This window comes from Mandrillus leucophaeus, unplaced genomic scaffold (genome assembly GCF_000951045.1).
Source record: "Mandrillus leucophaeus isolate KB7577 unplaced genomic scaffold, Mleu.le_1.0 Scaffold894, whole genome shotgun sequence".
Classification (NCBI taxonomy): Eukaryota; Metazoa; Chordata; class Mammalia; order Primates; family Cercopithecidae; genus Mandrillus; species Mandrillus leucophaeus.
Window position 1 is genome coordinate 885,508 of NW_012109741.1, and position 22,360 is coordinate 907,867.

The 22,360-nt window shown below is 43.8% G+C and overlaps 1 protein-coding gene across 1 annotated transcript in view; it reads right to left on the reverse strand.

Annotated features, from left to right (window-relative positions):
- Window positions 1-22,360, reverse strand: part of LAP3 (leucine aminopeptidase 3) — a 31,326-nt gene that overhangs the window by 4,849 nt on the left and 4,117 nt on the right. The window contains exons 3-10 of the mRNA XM_011969489.1: window positions 21,906-21,960; window positions 21,326-21,431; window positions 20,072-20,231; window positions 18,584-18,748; window positions 14,421-14,579; window positions 7,806-7,930; window positions 6,205-6,293; window positions 4,778-4,880 (exon numbers count right to left, since the gene is read on the reverse strand). Of these exons, the coding sequence (XP_011824879.1) occupies window positions 4,778-4,880; window positions 6,205-6,293; window positions 7,806-7,930; window positions 14,421-14,579; window positions 18,584-18,748; window positions 20,072-20,231; window positions 21,326-21,431; window positions 21,906-21,960 (962 nt within the window). The remainder of the gene's footprint in view (window positions 1-4,777; window positions 4,881-6,204; window positions 6,294-7,805; window positions 7,931-14,420; window positions 14,580-18,583; window positions 18,749-20,071; window positions 20,232-21,325; window positions 21,432-21,905; window positions 21,961-22,360) is intronic.

Here is a 22,360-nt window from a genome sequence, read left to right on the forward strand (position 1 = left end):
GTGCCACCACGCCTGGCTAATTTTTTTGGTATTTTTAGTAGAGAGGGGATTTCACCGTGTTAGCCAGGATGGTCTTGATCTCCTGATCAAGATCCTCATGATCTGCCCGCCCTGGCCTCCGAAAGGGATTACAGGTGTGAGCCATCACGCCCGCCGTGTTCTTCCTTTTATGCTTTAAAAATTTATTCTATTCCTCTTTGGCTGGGCGTGGTGGCTCATGCCTGTAATCCCAGCATTTTGGGAGGCCGAGACGGGTGGATCACTTGAGGTCAGGAGTTCGAGATCAGCCTGACCAATATGGTGAAACTCTGTCTCTACTAAATATACAAAAATCCGGGTGTGGTGGCGCATGCCTGTAATCCCAGTTACTCGGGCGGCTGAGGCAGGAGAATGGCTTGAACCTGGGAGGCAGAGGTTGCAGTGAGCTGAGATCCGGCCACTGCACTCCAGCCTGGGCAACAGAGCGAGACTCCGTCTCAAAAAAAAAAAGGAAAAATTATTCCTTTTTTATAAACAAATGTTTGAAAGTCTTTTTAATGATTTAAAAATAGTCCACTGGATGGAGGTATCATAACTTACATACTACTGGCATTGAGGAATCTAATTTTTCAGCAATTTTAATCACATCTAAGTATTGCTATAAGACTTTGATATCTATTATCACTGCATTCATATTTACCTGTTTCATCTTTAGTTTTTTTCTAATTAGCATATTTTTAAAAAATCAACTTAAAAATCCAGATTTGCAGATCCTCTTGAGAAGAGACAATCAGGTACAGCCATTAGTGCTGCCTCCTTTAGTTGTGGTATTAGCTCTCGGCAGTCTCCTTTGTTACTTGCCTGGCCCATCTGTAAGCACTGAGTCAAGGAACACGTCTGCTTCCTATGCATATCCTTAGGGCCCAGAAAGCACACTGCCTGGCATAAAGGAGTTAAGTATTGAAAGGAAAAGCAAACCTTACTATCCTTCAGTACCAGGACAAGCACTGAACCCACCACCATCAGTACCAGGACACGCATATGGAATGTCAGAGGAGACAGCACTGAAACTGGGGGAAATCTACAGTCTTCACAAGGTGGCATTTGCTCCCTGTAATGCAAAGTATGTCCAAGTTGCTCCTTAAATTCTTAACCATGTCTTTACATGAAACTGCTCATTAGCATCTCTCCCAAGGAAAACTGAAACTTGAAGATACTACTAACTAGTCAGCCCTCCGTTATCCATGTGTTCTGCATCTACGGAGTCAACCAAATGCAGACGGGAAATATTTTGAAGCAGGGGAGATGGCTGCATCGGTACTGAACACACAGACTCTTTTTTCTTGTCATTATTCCCTAAACAATACAGTGTAATGAATATTTACATAGCATTTATATTGTATTAGGCAGTATACGTAATCTAGAGATGACTTAAGTATACTGGAGGATGTACATAGGTTATATTTAAATACTACGCCATTTTACATAAGGGATGTGAGCATCGTGGGTTTGGTATCTGAGGGGGGATCCTAGAACCAATTCCCCATGCATACTGAGGGACAATATATACATATCCATTAATACTTTTCAAGTTAGTGGTTTTTTACATAATTATTCACTTGTCCTCAAAATATTTCAATCAACCCCCTAAGAGTCATCTATCGGTTTTAAAATTTGTCACAGAAAAGATGAACAATCCCCTCAAAAAAGAACATGCCATCTTCTCTTAAAGTAATAGAAAATGGCAGGCATAAATATTTAAGGTAGTCCAGTTGGGACACGGCTCTAAAGATGATTTCATTATATATTTAAATAGCTTATTTTCTCTAATTCCAGAATTATTACCACCACCCATTTCAGAACTACTAGTAGCAGAGGCATAATTCCCATTTTCCTTTGCAAGGCACATTTGGAGCCTTGTGTTGTGATGCTCACTGATGGATGTTACCAGAATTGCTCATAGTCTGGAAGAAACATCAAAGCCCCAAGGAAAGTGAGGATAGCACCACAGTCATTCCATACTAAATTATGCCCATGCATTATGAAAATGAAGAGAAGCACCATGATTGGATGGCCATCCCCGAATATGTCACTGTTCCTACAATCTGGGGTATGGCCTGCCTTTCAAAGGACACTAACATCTGTTCAGTGTCTATGATGTACTGGGCCATGCACATCAACCTGTATCGTCTCCTTTAATCTTCGCAGGCATCCTTCCTGTGAACGAGGTGTTGTTATACCCCTTTTATGAATGAGACAACTAAAGCCTAGTCCAAAGTCATGTGTTATTAAAAGTGAGAACAAGTTTTAAAATCAGGTCTTCTATTTCTGAAAGACTGTGTACTTCCTCCTATCAAGAGCCTGAGCTTAGAAACTGGTTCTTATTCTCCTCTTGGAACCCTAGCTTCTGGAACTCAGAAGGGGATCTATAGTATTTGGGGAACCATCACCCGGTGTGGTCTGAAAGCACACCCAGGTCACCCTTGGTTACTTAGGGCTTTTCCCACCTTCTCAACCCCTCAGACTGAGAAAAAAGTGGGGTAGAATGCTGCTATTAAGAATCTAGGAAAAGTATTTCCCAAGTGGTAATTATGAAAGTTATGTTTAAGTTGTAGAACTTGATGTATCTGATGTATCTATCCTCTGTGATTCCTCATTTACAGTAAGGGGGTACCTGCTTCACTGCCACTGCCTCCCCCAACCCCCACCCTAGAAGCTCTGCTTTTCAGCTTAAAGTGTTTGCTAAACTGAATAGGTAGACCAAAAACCATGGAAACACTATAATACCAGCTTTGAAAAAGAACTCTTAGCAATAGACTTATGGACTACTTTAGACCCACATATAAAAGGGAACATGATTTCTGCCAAAGTAAAGGCTCAACATGACCAGGGCAAGAATAAAACCAAAGGATAAAAAATGATCTAAATTTTCATCTTAAAAGTGGTAGAGTCTGACTTTAAGATTCAGAAATTAGTCATTCCTTTAGGAATCTATTCCCGGCCCTCCAGGACTGGTGGTGTCACAGCCTGTATTAAAGAGGCTTTCCAAAAATTCCCTCCAGCCTTTACAACTCTTCCAGGTAAATGGAATTGTCCCCAGCTACCAATGCTCAAAAGCGATAATGAACTTGCCTGTCTAACTGACCAGCAGGTGGCACAGCTGGGAGTTCCACCTGAGCCTGGCCTTAAAGCGCAGGTTTCACACTGTGTCACTTGTTAAATGAGGATCCTGCTACCCTGTAAAATGTTTTTATTTCCTTATAACGTCAAGTATAAAAAGTTCCGGGGGGGGGGTGGGAAAAAAAAAGGCTCTGAAAGCTCAGAGGATATCAGATACATTACAATTAGTTATAAAACAGTAAAAGAGGCCGGGCACGGTGGCTCAAGCCTGTAATCCCAGCACTTTGGGAGGCCGAGACGGGCGGATCACGCGGTCAGGAGATCGAGACCATCCTGGCTCACACTGTGAAACCCCATCTCTACTAAAAATACAAAAAAAAATTAGCCGGGCACAGTGGCGGGCGCCTGTAGTCCCAGCTACTCGGGAGGCTGAGGCAGGAGAATGGCGTGAACCCGGGAGGCGGAGCTTGCAGTGAGCCGAGATCGCGCCACTGCACTCCAGCCTGGGCAACAGAGCGAGACTCTATCTCAAAAAAAAAAAAAAAAAAGTAAAAGAAAGCTATTGACTTGGGGATTTATCATTAATCTTTTCAGATCTGTATCAAATGATAATTGTAACAGAAACCATCTCTTAACATCATTTTTTAAAATTAAATTTAATGTTTTTTTTTTTTTTTGAGAGGGAGTCTCGCTCTGTCACCAAGCTGGAGTGCAGTGGTGCAATCTTGGCTCAGTGCAACCTCTGCCTCCTGGGTTCAAACGATTCTCCTGCCTCAGCCTCTCGAGTAGCTGGGATTACAGGCACGCGCCACCACACCCAGCTAATTTTTGTATTTTTAGTAAAGACAAGGTTTTACTATGTTGGCCAGGATGGTCTTGATCTCCTGACCTCATGATCTGCCCAACTCAGCCTCCCAAAGTGTTCGGATTACAGGCGTGAGCCACTGCTCCCAGCTCTTAACATCATTTTTAGATGTCACTCTAGATGAGCTCATCTGGCCCACATGTTATTTCTTTATTTAAAGGTACAGCCCAGGCTGGGCACGGTGGCTCATGCCTGTAATCCCAGCACTTTGGGAGGCCAAGGCGGGCAGATCACCTGAGGTCAGGAGTTCAAGACCAGCCTGGCTAACGTGGCAAAACCCCCATCTCTACTAAAATATAAAAATTAGGCCAGGTGCAGTGGCTTATGCCTGTAACCCCAGCACTTTGGGAGGCCGAGGCAGGCAGATCACCTGAGGTCAGGAGTTCTAGACCAGCCTGGCTAACATGGCAAAAACCCTGTATCTACTAAAAATACAAAAATGCACTGGGTATGTTGGCGCGTACCTGTAATCCCAGCTACTTGGAAGGCTGAGGCAGGAAAATCGCTTGAATTCGGGAGGCAGAGATTGCAGTGAGCCGAGATCACGCCACTGCACTCTAGCCTGGACGACAGAGTAAGACTCTGTCTCAGAAAACAAACAAACAAAAAAGGTACAGCCTGGAATGTTTTAAAACAACAAACCTAATATTCAAAACATTTTACAACTGCAGAACAATTCCTCTGGTGAAAGCTCTTTGAATGCCAATGGACTAAGCCAAATTTTAGCAAAATAACGCCCAAGTATAGTGTGTGAAATCCATGCAACAAACAAGACTTCCTTCAAACAAAATCAAGGCAAGTGCGTAGTCTGACCTGTTAAGGTGGCAGCATTGAGGATGACCTTCGGGTTAAATGTGTGTGCGTAACAGAGCGCATCAGCCAGTATGAGCCTCCCCTCAGCATCAGTGTTATCAACCTGCAGAGGGTCAAAAACAGAAAGGTTAACAGCACGAGTAACGAATATAAAAACTAGACACTTACAAGAGTGTTCGACAGAAAAGTTGGAAAAAGCTACTGTGACGTATGTCATTATCAAAACCATTCATATACTTCAATGAGAATATAGGAACATATCTAATCGGGAGAGCAAATATTATTTAATAATTCCCCAGCACCTTGGGAGGCAGAGGTGGGCAAACAGCTTGAGCCCAGGAGTTTGACACCAGCCTGGGCAAGATGGTGAAACCCCATCTCTAATTAAAAATAAAATACTACTACTAATAATATAGTAATCCCTGTACCAGAGTTGATGACTAAGGTTGACGACTTTGGAAGCCAAAATAAATAGAAAAATGTCTGGCCCACTTTATCCATAACTTTGTAACAAGAAGGGGAAAAATGTAAAGATTTCTGCAAATGGGGTTAAAGAGCTTAAGAAGCTACAGCTACATGGCAGTCTCAATCCTAAAAATGAAAACTCTTGCAACTTCAGTAACACTTCCTAACTATATTCCCTTCTTTTAAATAGAGGTCCAGTCATTATGGGTGGCTTGTACACACACGCATGCATGTGCCACATGGAGGACCTGCTGCCACATCCCCTTGAGTGCAGGGCCCATGATGTAGGACAGCGTTTTCCACCTCAACAGCTAAAATGGATAAAAGTCACTCATAGCACAGGTAGATCCAGAAGATAGCCCACAATTTTACTGCTTTGCCGCACTCTGCAGGGCTGGTGGCAAATTCACCAAAACGTGTGTGTACAGCATACCAGAAGTGGGAGGAACAATCTGTCTGGAAAAACATTCTTCAAAATTTCAAAAAGAGATACTTGTGCCTTTGCAAGAAAAGCTACTCAGGGGCCGGGAAAGGTGGCTCACACCTGTAATCCTTGCACTTTGGGAGGCCAAGGTGGGCAGATCGCTTGAGTCTAGGAGTTCGGGACCAGCCTGGGCAACATGGCAAAACCCTGTCTCTACAAAAAATTAGCCAGGCATGGTGGCATGCACCTGTGGTCCCAGCTACTCAGAACGCTAAGGTGTGAGGATCACCTGAGTCTGGGGGGTCAAGGCTGTAGTGAGCCATGATCACGCCACTGTACTACAGCCTGGGTGACACAGCGAGACCCCATTTCAGGAAAGGAAAACGAAAAAGAAAAGAAAGCCTACTCAGCACTAAAGAAAGCACCCTCCCTTAATATGGTGCTGGGTCTCTGTACCCATCCAAACTATGGTTATGTGGCTACCATGGGATTCCTGAGGAATGCCGGATGGGGAGTGCTGTGTCTCGCATTTACAAACCTGGATGGTCTTCCCGTTCCTGGCTCTAACAACATCCCCTGGCTTGTTGGCCTTGCCGCTGGGCATATTTTCACAAAGAGGGGCCAGACCTATTGGAAAGAATATATGAAAGCACACAATACATGCTGGGTCCAAACATGCCATCCATGGGACAAGAGGCCACCTGTGAGCCATGAGAAGCAAGACACAAAGGCCACCTTAACGCACTGATCAAACATCACCAATGACACAACTGACACGATGTGTCAGCAACAAGATGTACACATCAGCCATGTAGCATTCTTCCCAAAGAAGTCTAACTTGATTCTAATCAAGAAGAAGCAATTCAAATAAATACAAATTGCAGAATATCACGAAACAAGCCTAGACCCTTCAAAACTGCTAATGCCATGGAAGAAAATAGGAATACGGTCTAGACTCAAGAAATCTAGAGGGACATGGCACCAACGGCAATGTGTGGTCCTTGATTAGTTTCTGGATTCAAAAGCAAAATATAGGCTGGGCACAGTGGCTCATGCCTGTAATCCCAACATTTTGAGAGGCCAAGGCAGGCAGATCACTTGAGGTCAGGATTTCGAGACCAGCCTGACCAACATGGAGAAACCCGGTCTCTACTAAAAATACAAAATTAGCTGGGCATGGTGGTATATGCCTGTAGTCCCAGCTACTCAAGAGGCTGAGGCAGAAGAATTGCTTGAACCCGGGAGGCGGAGGTTACGATTAGCCAAGATTGCGCCATTGCACTCCAGCCTGGGCAACAAGAGCAAAACTCTGTCTCAAAAAAACCCAAAAAAACAAACAAAAAAAACCCTAAGTATAAATAAATAAAATGGACGTTTTTTTACACAACTGGAAACTTGAATTAGGTTACTGTATTAATCCTTGGAAAAGATAATGGTTTTGTCATTACATAGAACGTCCTTTTTCTTAGAGGACATGTCATGATGTCTGCAATTGAGTTTTAAATAGTTCAGGAAATAAAAGGACTATGATAGTGAAGGACGGGGGCATGTCTGACAGACCTGGATTCCAGTTCTACCTTCCTTGTGCAATGGACATGACTCTGGGCATTATTATTTAATCTAAGACTCTCTCCTCCTTCCCCGTCTGCTCTGAAATGAGTATAAGCAATGCTATTACACAAACTCCCAGCACTGTGCCTGGGAGTTTGTATCTTCCACTACTAAGAACTGCCACATAATGAGCACTTTTTCTGTACTAGGCACTTTCTGTGTGTTGTGCCATTTCACCGGCCACAATCCTACGAGGCAATGAGCCAGCAATGTCCTGCCACCCCAGTTACCAAGCACATTTCATAATGTCAACTACAAAGTTGACATTATGTGCCCCTGACTGCTAACCACCTTTTGCAGAAGTAAAACAAATCAACTCCAGTTACAGCCCACGGGCTGCAAGATACATTCAGCTCAATCAGCTCAGACAGTAAAACATTTATCTGAGCTAAATAGCTTCTGCTTGATGACTATTTAAAAATCATTTCTTATATTTTCAGATTAGGGGAAATCATATTTGTTGTCTCTGTTCTCCCACCTGGCTGGAATCCAGAAGCTCTCTGAGATGTAATCCCTTGCCCCACTTACCTATAATATTAATGGGCAAATTGAGCTTTGCAGCAGATACGATGGCTGAGCATATAGTTGCAGCTCCTCCCATGTCAGCCCTCATGAGGTCCATATTTGCAGAAGCCTTGATGGAGATACCACCACTATGGGGAAACAGACAGTGTGCAATATTAATAGCAAAGAAGATGGCCAAAATTACTTTATTTAAAAAGTACAGCCAGGCACGGTGGCTCACGCCTGTAATCCTAGCACTTTGGGAGGCCAAGGCGGGCAGATCACGAGGTCAGGAAATCGAGACCAGCCTGGCTAACACGGTGAAACCCTCTCTCTGTTAAAATTACAAAAAATTAGCCAGGTGTGGTGGCACGTGCCTGTAGTCCCAGCGACTCGGGAGGTTGAGGAAGGAGAATCGCTTGAACCTGGGAGGCGGAGGTTGCAGTGAGCCGAGATCACACCACTGCACTCCAGCCTGGGTGACAGAGCGAGACTCTGTCTCAAGGAAGGAAAAAAAAAAAAAAAAAGTTATAAACTGAGAGTTCACCACCACATAAAAGCACCATATATGCCAAAGAAAAGTCAATTTTCTAAATTTAGAATCTGATTTCAACATTTTCAATCATGATAAATTTAGAATCTGATTTCAACATTTTCAATGATGATAGTACAGTCTTTATAAAAAACACAAAATAATTCCAGAAATATAGATTAGTGTCTTAGCTCTTTTTTTTTTTTTTTTTTTTTGGAGACAGAGTCTCGCTCTGTTGCCCAGGCTGGAGTGCAGTGGCACGATCTTGGCTCACTGCAAGCTCTACCTCCCAGGTTCATGCCATTCTCCTCCCTCAGCCTCCCGAGTAGCTGGGACTACAGGCACCCACCACCACGCCCGGCTAATTTTTTGTATTTTAATAGAGATGGGGTTTCACCGTGTTAGCCAGGACGGTGTCAATCTCCTGACCTCATGATCCGCCCACCTCGGCCTCCCAAAGTACTAGGATTACAGGCATGAGCCACCTTGCCCGGCCTTTAGCTCATTTTATTTCTACTTGAATGAAATTTAAACAGTGCCACTGGAAATATTACTATATCATAAAATCAACACTGTGCAAATTCCATCTCTTTATTATCTCATTAACTCCTGACACCCACATAGTCTTTTCAGCAAATTTTATGAATTGATCAACTGATGGAACGTGAAGGTCACGAGCTGTGAAGAAAAGCTGATGAGCTCATAGACGACTGGGAGCGTTTCTCTCAAACCCACAGAAGGACAGAGGGCTAACATTTCCTTCCAACACCGCACAAGGTGTGCTCTATCCTGCTGATGGCAAAATACAACCTGAATGAGGCACAGGCCCAACGGCTCAGAGACGGTACTTCAGCATGAGAACTGAATAAGGCTGCAATTAGCAAGAAACCAAACTACCTGACCCCAAGAGGCCTCTAACTAGTTAGTGGCTTTTCTGCTTCCAGTCTGCAGGAGTCCGGAAGCAACATGCTTCCCAGGCCAAGCACAGAGCCAGGGGCTTCGACTCGGAGTTCTAATTGAGATCTGCTGCTCACGTGCCCTGGTGGCTCACTGGAGAGAGGTATGCCTGCTGCTCTGAAGGCTGCTTTCCTTCAAAAGTAAGCCCAAATTCTCACTCACCTCAGCACCACTTGTTACTTAGATGGTGGGCATGTTCACCAAGAATTAAAGATGATCCCCTGGCTCAAACAAGAAAAACACATGGGAATACCCCATGGACAAAGGGGACACACTTTTGCATTTGAAGTTTTTCTTCTGTCCACCTGCCACATTTATCTGCAGGCCTCTTCTGGGAGTTCAGCTCTCTAATTCCTATGACTGTGGTTCTAAGGCAGCCACCAGTTAAAGATCAGCAATCAGCTTTGCTCACTTTTTCAATCTCTCTCAAATCCACCCACTTATTTTCTACTCAGCCGCCTTCGTTGATGCTACCACCCTCTGTCATTTAGATGTTTGTCAGGTCTCCTTAAAGGGTCTTTCTGTATCAGTCTCACCACTGTCATTTCATTAACCACAAAGACAGCACATTTTTACACACACACAAAATCTATCTCAATCAAACTCTCAGTAGGTTTTGTTGTGTGAAAAAACAAGCAGATACATCGAGTGTGGTGGCTCACGCCTGTAATCCCAGCACTTAGGGAGGCTGAGGCAGGCAGATCACTTGAGCCCAGGAGTTCGAGACCAGCTTGGGTAACATGGCGAAACTCCATCTCCATAAAAAATACAAAAATTAGCTGGGCATAGTGGTGCGCATCTGTAGTCCCAGGTACTCGGGAGGCTGAGGTGAGAGGATCACCTGAGCCCAGGGAGGTTGAGGCTGCAGCAGGCTGACATTGCACCACTGCACTCCAGCCTGGGCGACAGAGTGAGACCCTGTCTCAAACAAAACAAAACAAAACAAACAAACAAAAAACCCAAGCAGATTCTAAAATGTATATGAAAATGCAAAGGATATAGCCAAAGTCATTCTGAAAAAGAAGAGCAAAGCTGGAGGACTCATGTGACTAGATTTCAAGTCTACTCAAAGCTGCTACAGTAATCAAGATACTTGGTCTCCAGGCACTGGTGAAAGGATACAGAGTCCAGAGGCAGACCTACAACTATATGGACAACTGATTTCCACCCAAGGTGCCAAGATAGTCCAGTAGGGAAAGGACAGTCTTTTCAACAAACAGTGTTGAAATAAATGAACATCCACATAGGGGAAAAAAAGACAAAAAACAAACCACGTCTTTTCACACCATATACAGAGATTCAAAGTGAATCATAGCCTCAAAAGCTAAAACTCACTTAAAACGAAATACATTTTAAAAACCTTAAAACTCTGTAAAGCAAACACTCCTACAAAAAGGGACAAAAGATTTGAATACCTTACTACAGAAGATATACCAATGTCCAATAAGCACATTAAAAAATGTCCAGCTTTGGCTGGGTGTGGTGGTTCACGCCTGTATCCCAGCACTCTGGGAGGCTGGGGCGGGCGGATCACTTGAGGTCACGAGTTTGAGACCTGCCTGGCCAACATGGTGAAAACCCATCTCTACTAAACATACAAAAATTAGCCAGGCATGGTGGTGCGTGCCTATAGTCCCGGCTACTCGGGAGGCTGAGGCAGGAGAATCGCTTGAACCCAGGAGGTGGAGGTGCACTCCAGCCTGGGTGACAGAGCGAGACTCCGTCTCAAAAAATAAAAATAAAAAACAAAAAAATAAAAAATGACCAACTTCATTAGTCACTAGAGAAATGCAAATTAAACCACAAAGAGAGATGACTGTATACTCACTGGTACAGCCAGAAATATAAAGACTGACAATATCAAATACTGAGGAAGGTGTAGAACAATTAGAATCTTTGTACATTGACGGTAGAAGTGAAAATGTAAACATTTTGGAAAAGTCTGGTAGTTTCTTGAAAGTTAAACACGCAATTATACAACAGAGTGGCTGTTTTCCTAGGTATTTTACGCAAGAGTAAGGAAAACACGTCCACACAAAGGCTTACAGACGCTCTTAACTTTCTTCCTAATAGCCTAAAACTGGAAACAACACAAATTTCCACCAACAGATGAATGGGTAAACAACATTTAGCATTCCCATACAATGGAACACTACTCAGCAATATAAAAGGAAGAATGACTGACATGACCAACAACATAGATAAACCCCAGATACTATGCTGCAAGAAAGAAGCCAGACATGAAAGACTGCATTTATATGAATTTCCGGAATAGGCAAAACTAGTCTGCAGTAACAGAAAGATGATCGGCTGTCTGGAGCAGAGGCAGTGGGAGAATGACTACAAAAAGGCAGAAGGAAACTTCTGGGGGATGATAAAAATGTTGTATTTTCCTGACAATGGTGAATAGTGCGGAGGAGCATACATTTGTTTTTTGGTTTTCAAAATCAATCAATCTATTTATTTATTTAAAGATGGTGTTTTACTATGTTGCACAGGCTGCTCTTAAACTCCTGGGCTCATGTAATCCTCCTGCCTCAGCTTCCCAAGTAGCTGAGATCACAGGTGTACGCCACTGCACCCACCCGGGTGCACGCATTTGTTCAAACTCACTGAGCTGCTCACTTAGAGGGTGAATTTCACTGTATGTATAAATCTCATGTCATTCCGTTTGCTGGAAACCTTTCAGTTACTTCGAACTGTTCTTAGAGCAGAGTCCAAAATCTAAACAGGCCTGCAGCGACCAAGCTTCTGTGTACCTCTCTGGCCATATCTTGCCCCTTCTGTCCATCATGCTCTTGTGTGCAGGCACACCGGTACTCTTGCCATACCAGGAATTTACCCTGCTCCTTCCCACCTTGCAGCCTTCACCATGTTTCCCTGTACTAGAATGCCTGTCCCTAGTCTCTGCTGGGCTGATTCCCCCTGATCCTTCCCATCTTCAACTAAAACTGACACTGCTGCAAGGAAGCCTTTTCTAAACCCAAAGGCGGCTTTGGGTTTAGGCCTTTGGGTTTAGACCTCTTTGTTTTTATTCTCAGCAAAAAATGCAAATGTGGATTTAAATTAACAATAAATTTCACCCTTAGCATAAAAATATTTGTGTCACAATTGGCAAGACATTTAAAAACAGTTTAGGGCCAGGCGTGGTGGCTCACACCCGTAATCCCAGCACTTTGGGAGGCCAAGGTGGGTGGGTGGATCACGAGGTCAGGAGTTTGAGACCAGCCTGGCCAACACGGTAAAACCCCGTCTCTACTAAAAATACAAAAAAATTAGCCAGGCGTGGTGGCAGACACCTGTAATCCCAGTTACTCAGGACTAAAAATACAAAAAAATTAGCCGGGCATGGTAGCAGGCCCCTGTAATCCCAGCTACTCGGGTGGCTCAGGCAGGAGAATCGCTTGAACCAGGGAGGCAGAGGTTGCACTGAGCTGAGACCATGCCAATGCACTCTAGCCTGGACAACAGAGCAAGATTCCGTCTCCAAAAAAAAAAAAACAGTTTAGGCTGGGTGTGGTGGCTCACACCTGTAATCCCACCACTTTGGGAGGCCAAGGCAGGCAGATTGCTTGAGCTCAGAAGTTCAAAACCAGCCAGGGCAACATAGTGAGACCTCGTCTCTAGTAAAAAAAAACAAAAAACAGTTTAACTTTCTAAATTGTATTTGCTGTATTGTTTTTACGATATACATTTTAGTACAATAGTATAATGCATGTAACTTATAAAAAAGCATGCATATTTTGAAAGGGACGTGCTCAAGATCTTTTACCAACGGGCTATACCAGGAAAACCATTTGGAGATCAATGCTTTAAAGGGGAAAATGTGAACTAGGGGGTGGGAGACACAAGAGGCACTTTGACCTGCTAACACAAGGAAACCACACTGACAGCAAGCTATGCCAATGACAGGGGCTTCCTACATCTACAAGAGTTCCAGAAAGGGCACAAAAATGTACCAGGGAACATCAACATCTTATGGTTCTCTAGCAGCATTTTCCAAAGTAGTCTGCAGGTAACGTGATTCCCAGAAATCAGGGTTCCTTCAAAAGGAAATACAGAAAATGCTATATTCTGTACCCTGAGAAGTCCTGTAGTTAACCAAATAAAACCCCTCATGTGTTTCTCTAACCTAGATTTTTTGCTAAGCAGCCCATTTTACGCCTCATACTCGCTGGCATCCCTGAAACTTGTGTTTGGTGGCAAATGCTTCCCATGGGAAATACCAAACTCCACTGTCTTTCTCAGTTCAGTCTCTCCTTGGTTGACATAACCAGATATAGTTTCCAACTCTAAGAAATACTAATGGTTGAACCAGATTCATGGGAGCTAGACTGGTCGGCTAAAAGAAGTAATCATCTGAAGCAAGCAAAGGGAAGACAGCACAGTCCAAACAGGGGCATCACCACTAACCTCGTGGAGAATCTCTAACAGCCACAGAGGACAAGCAAAGTGCATGGCAGAAAAATCTGAAGACACTTTAGGCAGAGCACAGTGGCTCATACCTACAACCCCAGCACTCTGGGAGGCTGAGGTGGGAGGACTGCTTGAGACAGCGGTTTAAGACCAGTATGGGCAACATAGTAAGAACTCATCTCTCTATTTTTTTTAAAAAAAGGACACACCTGAGTTTGACTTCTGACTCCACTTCTAGTTAAAGAACTTTGAACAAATTATTTAAACTCTGAGTCATGGTTTCTTTACCTGTAGAATGTCTACAATACCTAGCCCACAGGGGTATGGTTAGGGCTAACACATGCAAAATACCTTACAGTCTCTGACATATTCTAAGCATTTTAGAGGTGGTAGCATAATAAATTTAAAGTAATGTATACCTTCAGCCAAACACCATGCTTTTGAATCAAACTATAAACTGGCCAGGCGCAGTGGCTCACGCCTGTAATCTCAGCATTTTGGGAGGCTGAGGCGCAAGGATTGCTTCAGCCTGGGAGGTGGAGGCTGCAGTGAGCCGAGATCGTGCCACTGCACTCTAGCCTGGGTGACAGAGTAAGACTATGCCTCAAAAAAAAAAACAAAACAACAACAACAAGAAGAACAAAAATCAAACAAAAAAAACCCCTATCACCAAGTAATTTAACTGCATACAAATAATTCACCAAAATACAAAACACAGACACCATAAAAAATACCTGTCAAAGGTAATTCCTTTCCCAACAAACACCAGGGGTGGTTCGTTTGCATTGGGGCTGCCTTTGTAGTGAATTTCCAAGAAGACTGGGGGCTCATCAGATCCTTTGGCCACACTGAGGAATGATCCCATTGCCTGTTCCTCAATCCAAGACTTGGGTCTATAGGGCCGAAAGAGGGAAAAAGTAAATATACTGTTAGGTTTATTTCAAAATAACAGAAAAAGCTCATCACAGTGTGTGGAAACATATAATATACAAGCTCTTAAAGTATACACACATTAAGGTTTCAATTATCAGGTCCCATTATTTGCTTTCTGTATATTCTTGGGCAAGTCCCTTGATTCTAAGCCTATCTCCCCATCTATAAAATGAGGTCTGTAACTCTTTCATCACAAGATGATCGAGTTACTAAGAGAAGTCACCTAATACAATGTCAACTAATAGTCTGTAGTCTATATAATTAATTTCCTCCCTCCAGTCTACTCAGATATTTCTACAATTTTAATTTAAAGATGAAGTTAGAAGGCCGGGTGCGGTGGCTCATGCCTATAATCCCAGCACTTTGGGAGGCTGAGGTGAGAGAACTGCTTCAGCTCAGGAGTTCGAAACCAGCCTGGGCAAAAAAGTGAAACTGTCTCTAAAACAAATAAGGTAAGATATAATAAAGATGAAATTAGAGGCCAATGCAGGAGGATTATTTAAGCATAGAAATTTGAGACCAGCCGAGGCAACAAGTTGAGACTCGGTCTCTACAGAAAAAGAAAAAAAGACAAAATTAGCCAGGCATGTTGGTGCATGCCTGTTGTCCTAGCTATCGCAGAGGCTAAGACAAGAGGCTCGCTTGAGCCCTAGAGGTCAAGGCTGCAGTGAGCCACGATCTCGCCACAGCACTCAACCTGGGCAACATAGCAACACCCTGTCTCTTAAAAAAATAAAATTAGGAATAGGCTCTGAGACCACAAAGAGTGCTTAAAGATAGGTAAGGGATCCATTGCTTTATTTCTAAAAATGAAAAAAAAAAAAAAATTCAACCAACAAACAGCAAACCAAAGCTATATTCCAATGACTGGAAAAAAATAGCCTATTTATTTGCTTTTTAAGAACTGCTGAGGCCGGGCGCGGTGGCTCAAGCCTGTAATCCCAGCACTTTGGGAGGCCGAGACGGGTGGATCACGAGCTCAGGAGATTGAGACCATCCTGGCTAACACGGTGAAACCCCATCTCTACTAAAAAATACAAAAAACTAGCCAGGCGAGGTGGCGGGCGCCTGTAGTCCCAGCTACTCGGGAGGCTGAGGCAGGAGAATGGCGTGAACCTGGGAGGCGGAGTTGCAGTGAGCTGAGATCCAGTCACTGCGCTCCAGCCTGGGCGACAGAGCCAGACTGTCTCAAAAAAAAAAAAAAAAAAAAAAAAAGAACTCCTGAATTCTATCTCTTTAATGTTGTCACATACTGTTTCTCACAGTTTCAACTGTAGCTTGAGGCATCTTTGATTTAAGTGAGAAAACTAATTAGTTCTTACTCGATAAACACGGGATTAGGGGGGTAACAGAATGGAAACAGTCCTTAGTTCAAACTAGAAAACTGATGCCATATTGCTCTTCTTTCTAGGCTAGGAGCACAAAAGGGCTTTGTATTGATTTCTGGCCACAGTAACTAGGCCAAGAAAGAAATCCTATCCTCTCACAAACCAGTAACAACCACAGCCCAGGAATGCTCCTCCAGCACTTGCCAGCCACTTGTTAAAATGATTAAACTAGGACTGCATCATGGTGGGATGATCAGCACACTTCGAAGGGAAAAAAATTTAAAATTGGAAGATAAAACAGTTTTAAAAATCACTTCAAAAAAAAAAAAAAAAAAACAAAAAACAAGGCTGGGCAATGTGGGCATTTTAAATCATTAACTCAGTGCTTGACGTCTGATTAAAGTCCTGCCCTTGTGGAAGAACTGCCTGTGTATCTCTGATATACACCAACCTACAACGGAGAGGGCTTAGTGCAGCTATGTCTCAGTTTAACGAGTCATACTCCACCCATGCGTCCTGCCTGGTCTCTGCTGAACTCTTTTCTCTTTGCATGGCTACAAGCCTTGCACCTTCTTCACCTGAACTGCCCTGCCCCACTCTCTTGTACTATTAACTTCTAAACAACCTACAGGACTCTGCGTAGGCTCCAGTCTTTTTTTTTTTTTTTTTTTTTGAGACACAGTGTCACTCTGTCGCTCAGGTTGGAGTGCAGTGGTGTGATCTCAGCTCACTGCAACCTCTGTCTCCCAGATTCAAGCGATTCTTGTGCCTCAGCTTCTTGAGTAGCTGGGAACACAGGCACGCACCACCACTCCCAGCTAAGTTTTGTACTTCTGGTAGAGATGGGGTTTCGCCATGTTGGCCAGGCTGGTCTCGAACTCCTGACCTTAAGTGATCCACCTGCCTCAGCCTCCCAAGTGCTGGGATTACAGGCATGAGCCACTACCCCTGGCCTAGACTCCATATTCTTTTTAAAATTTTTATTTTAGAGATGGGTCTTGCTATGTTCCCTAGGCTGGCCTTGAACTTCTGGACTTGATCTACCCTCCTGCCTGCCTCCTGAGTAGCTGCAAATAGAGGCGTGGACAATCGCACCAGCAGCTCCATATTCTTTGGCAGTCCCCCTCGTCCCTCTGCTCCTGCAGCACCCTCTGCAAACCCCATTTACCTGCCTATTCCTTCTTACAATATCCTCACTTTTTGCAAGGACAAGGACCACTGTCATGCATCTTTGTATGACAAATCCCAGGCACACCAGAGGAGCTGTCATTACCATTATTTGGTGACCAAAAGAACCTAAACACTGCTATAGATTAAACATATACTAACCATTCCAGAAATTTTATCAAGCTCTAAGTACTGTGTTTTCTATAGACTATAAATTTTTCTTCACTGCCTAAACCATAGGTGCATTCCTGAAAAAAAAGTGAACTCTAATCACAATTAAGTACTAAAGAATTCTTTAAAATGGAAGTACCCTTGGGAAACAGCTTTGACAATAAAGAATTCTTTAGGTCAAACAAATACCTGTTGACGTGTTTTAATCATAAATTCCCAAATGCTCAGAGTTGGTTTGCTTAAAGGGCTGGAGATCCCAAGAGAGCGACGGAACTGGACGAGCAGCCTTTCAGCTCCAACAGCCTCCCACTGACATGGTACTCAGGGCTGCCTGGGAGCACTGATGCTGGAGTCTAGGCTAAGGGAATCTACGCGGCAGAAATTCCCATCCCATGTCTAGTGAGGCATGCTGTGTTCTTCATTTGTGTCCAAAAGTGAAGATAGGAAGAATTCACCAAAATAAACCATGTTAAGTTCCTCAAAAAATTAAACAGAGCTACCATTTGATTCAGCAATTCAACTCCTATTCAACCAAAAAGAAAAAAAAGGTAAAAAACAACCGGTGTCCATCCCCTGATGGTTTTAGGGGATGGGAATCAGGCAGTAACTGCTAATGGGTACAGGGTTTCTTTTGGGGGTTATGAAAATGTTCTAAAATTGATTGTGGTCATAGTAGCACAACTCTGTGAATATTCTAAATATCAGGCCAGGCTGGGGGGCTCATGGCTATAATTTCAGCACTTTAGGAGGAAAAGGTGAGATTGCTTCAGCCCAGGAGTTCAAGACCAGCATGGGCAACATGGCGGGACCCATCTCTACAAAAAATTAAGAAATTAGTTGGGCATGGTGGCACACACCTGTAAACCCAGCTATTCAGGGGGCTAGGGTGGAAGGCCGGAGCCCAGGAGTTTGAGCCCATGTTCATGCCTCTGCCCTCCAGCCTGGGCAACAGAGCAAAACCTTGTCTCAAAAAAAAAAAAAAAGAAAAAAAAAAATCATTGAAATCATTGAATTGCACACTTCGCATTGGTGAACTGTATGGTACGTTAATTGTGTCTGAATAACACGGTTATGAAACATACACGTACATAGTGTACCATGGCACTCTCTCAAAGGCAAGGACAGATAGAAAGAACCTCAAACTCAGCTCTATTCCAGCGCCTGTGTGGCCCCCCGTGGGTCATCTCAAATCTCTGGTTTCAAGTTATTCCTCTAAATAGTGAGGGAGCTGGATTTTAGGATCTCAAGGGCTCCTTCTGGCTGTAACATCCCAAGTCTGTGACACAATCCTGAATTACCTGATATGGACCTCGGTTTTACTACTAGCACTTTTGAGATTCTTCTCAATAATTTCGGCAAATCTGGTTGGCGTCATCTCATTGGCTGGCGTCTCCATCAACTGGCGTGCCAAGTTCTGCCCAGAAGCAAACAGGACTCCTTTCTGCCAGGCCTCCTGATCCCCACTGGCAGAAGAAAGATAAAGTGACTGTCAAATAACCTCTCAAGAATGCCGACTGCCTGCCAACTAGGAGACACTCTTACCCTACAGAAAACAAAAGAGGAAGACTACAAATTAAAAACGATTGGCACTCAGGACCTGGATTCATTTTTCGTGATCTGACCCAGGGCAGCAGATGGTATGGTGCAAAGAGCTAGAAAACATGGCCACGTGCAGCAGAACCAGAGGGTATCCGGTCAGGCACTTCCCTTCAGAATCCTCAGCTGCATAAAAAAGGGCCTGTGCTGTGGGGTCTTTGAAGCTCTAAATCTGCCACATAAATGAAGAGAAGAGGCTTCCACAGAAAGGCGCGTTTTGTTCTCCTTCACTGTATCAGGAATGATGGAGCCCCAAGTGCTAACTGCAAAGCAAGCATACGGCAGTGGCTCTAATGTGGCACTGAAGGCCTTTTTGCCTTCTTTTACCTAAGCCAGGGCTCCAAATTCCAACCCTTCTGTAAGCAGGACCAGCTTTAGAAGAGAAAGGATACAGGCACGTGTTTCACAACCCTGGCTCTTCCTGTGGCAACACAGAGGTGGGTGAGTACCAGTAGATGGCCTGGAACGCCTACCACGTGCCCCCCACTTGATGTGCCCTTTTGGATGATGACACAAACCCCATGAAATCAGTGTTACGACTCTATTAACAAAAGTAGAAAATGAAGCACAGAGATTTCAGTCATGTAACCAGCAAGGTCCCCCAACGAGTAAGTGGTGGAGGCAGGACTTAAGCCCATGCTGACTGGCTGCAGAGCCCGCACTCTCCCCCACTCCCCACAGCTGCCAACCCTTGGGCAGTGCCAGGGCCCCCACTGTGCTTGGCACCATCTGCTGAAGGTCTCATCTTATTTATTCCTGATAGCAGGGACCCCACTAGCCCACAAGGGCAAGGACCAAGCATCCAGAGGATCTCTTCATCTGTGTGGTGCTTGCGTTTAGCACAAGGCCAGCAGGTGCCAGCCAAATGAACATCATCTGGGTTGAAACCTGTGGGATATGTCTGTCATGTCATTCCTTCCTCTCAGGTAAGAGCTACCTGTTTATGGCTTCCTTGTAATCAGAGCAGGGAGGGATCCAGGAGTCATGGGGGAAACAGACACAAGACGAGAGCCAGGAGCAGAGCTTGGGCTTAATTGTGACCACATTATTAAAACGGCTGAGGCAATGGGGAGGTCACAGCCAAGCCATGCAGCTGTGGGTGGTGCTGAAAAGCAAGCAGCTCATATCCCAAAAGCCAGGCTGTCAGAATGCCAGGGAGCACCACCCTCCTCCTAATTTGCTTCCATCACCTTCCATAGAGCTTCGCGGACACAGTCATCTTCTTTTTTTGCTTCAGGTCATCGTATTCATAGAGACCAAGCACCGCTCCCTCCGCAGCAGCCTGAGCGTCTCCACAGGGATCCACCTCCACAGAAGAGAGCTCCAGGTCTTGAACCTGCCTGCACCCCGCTTGAAAGGACAGAGGAATCAGAAAACTGGAGTCAGTCCAAGACAATTCAAATAGCACACAGCAGAGGCATGGTGTGGTGTGCTGAGAAAACAGCCCTGGGGTTCAAACCCCAGCCCTGATACCCAAATGTTCTGAGCCTCATTTCCTCTTCTGAAAAATGAAGATGTGAGTGCGTTTCACAGAAAGTACCTCACTCCCAGGTGCTGGTGGTGAGGACAGGCTGATGGAAAGAATGAACAGCTCCCCCCGGAGAGCAATACAGGCTCTCAGGAAGTGGCAATTATTCCTAGGATTATTTCTGAAACACTAGGATTTCCTGATGAAGCTTCCCAATTGCTAAGAACTTCTCTGATTAAAAATGGCAGGGAAATGATGATGCTGAAATTACATCCAAGGAACTGAGCAAAGTCCATTATTAACACAGCATTTTATTAAGATCAGGTCAGCAAAAACTCTCAAATAAAAGTTATTAAATAACCACTTCAGTGACATCTGAAGTTAATGAGCATTTACAATATACACAGGCCTAAAGAGTAATCAAGCCAATTATCACTGTTTCAGAAATGTTTTCTAAAGCATCTTTAATCATAGCTCTTGACGGTATTAGGCCTGTCCTGCTGCTTAACGCTAAGTGACTCAATGACCTCTGCTGGGACACACTGGGACAGGCACACATCTTTGGCTAGTGATAAACACGCATGCCACGCTTTGCTTCCTTACTCTCCTTCTTTGTAAAATCTGATGACTCTGTGTTATTTAAAAGTCAGGAAACATCAGGGTGGCATTACAAAAAATCTACGCACTACAGGTTTCGGTAAAACACAGCTCTAACATGACAAGAGCGAACAAATGGTAGTAAAAACACCCCAACAAGATATAGACACATTAAAAATAAAATTCCATTAGCTAATCTTCTGTATTTATCATAAAGCCAAGCATATTCAGCAAGAAGAACTGAATTTTTGTTAAGATGAATTATGCCTGTGTGAACGTGGGAAGGGGTACCGATTGGTAAAAGGACAAAAAGGGGGAAAGAGAGGTCATCATAAAGAGTGGATCCTTAGGATTCTTTAAACTTAAAAAGTAAAATAACCTGCAACAGCAGCTCTGATGTTTTCTTTGCCTTCATGCCAGTTTTCCTGTTCGTCGATTCCAGCTGCCTTTTTGCCGAGGCCAACTAGCACCACGCTGGGGAAGTCCTGTCCCACAGATACACCAAATCAACCACTTTATTTCTTTCATGCGTTCATTTCCAGCAGGGAATTTTACACGTGGAAACTCACTGAGCTCCCACACAATTACTTTAACTGTAGCAACAGGGCTAAACTCATGGTGAAATTTGGTTGTGGTTTTTTTTTCTTTAAACCTGTGTGTCCTGGCAAAATTTTATAACTTCTATGTTTGAGAGGCAGAGTGAGTGAGGATACTTCTGCAAATAATTCTATGTAAGCCAGAGCCACAACCGGATAAAGAAAGCCTTCAGATTGAGGAATATAAGATAGGCAGTACTTTTTGACAGTAATTTGCCTCTTAATCTTAAATGTTTCTGCTTAATACCGGAATAAAATCATACAATCCAACACAAAATGTTTAGTATGACTAGACAGTCACAATACTTGGTATACATTAGGTGCTCATTGAGGGTTTACCAAATGATCATGTTCTTCTCATACCTGATGCAGACCATAAAAGGTTCGAGTCTTGCCTGCCTTCAGAGGTGGTCCAGATCTAAAACAAGAGGAAACAGTCGTTTTAAAACAGGTAGTTTGCTCTGCTCACTTGGGAAGGCACACTTACATACTCACCATTATCACACTATTCTGCTAACTGCTTCCATGGTCTTTTTCACCAATGTTTTTATCCAAATACAGAATGCTCTCAAGCCAGATTTCTTTCTTTATTTATTTTTTTTTTTGATAGAGACAGGGTCTCATTATGTTGCCTAGGCTGTCCTCAAACTCCTGGGCTCAAGCAATCCTCCCACCTCAACCTCCCAAGGTGCTGGGATGACAGGTGTAATACAGATTACACTGCTGATCTACCGTGCCCAGCCCAGATTTCTTAGGTGTAGCCTTTCTAATTCTAGCTCAAAAACTATTTAACAAACTTTCAGATTAGATCTAACACA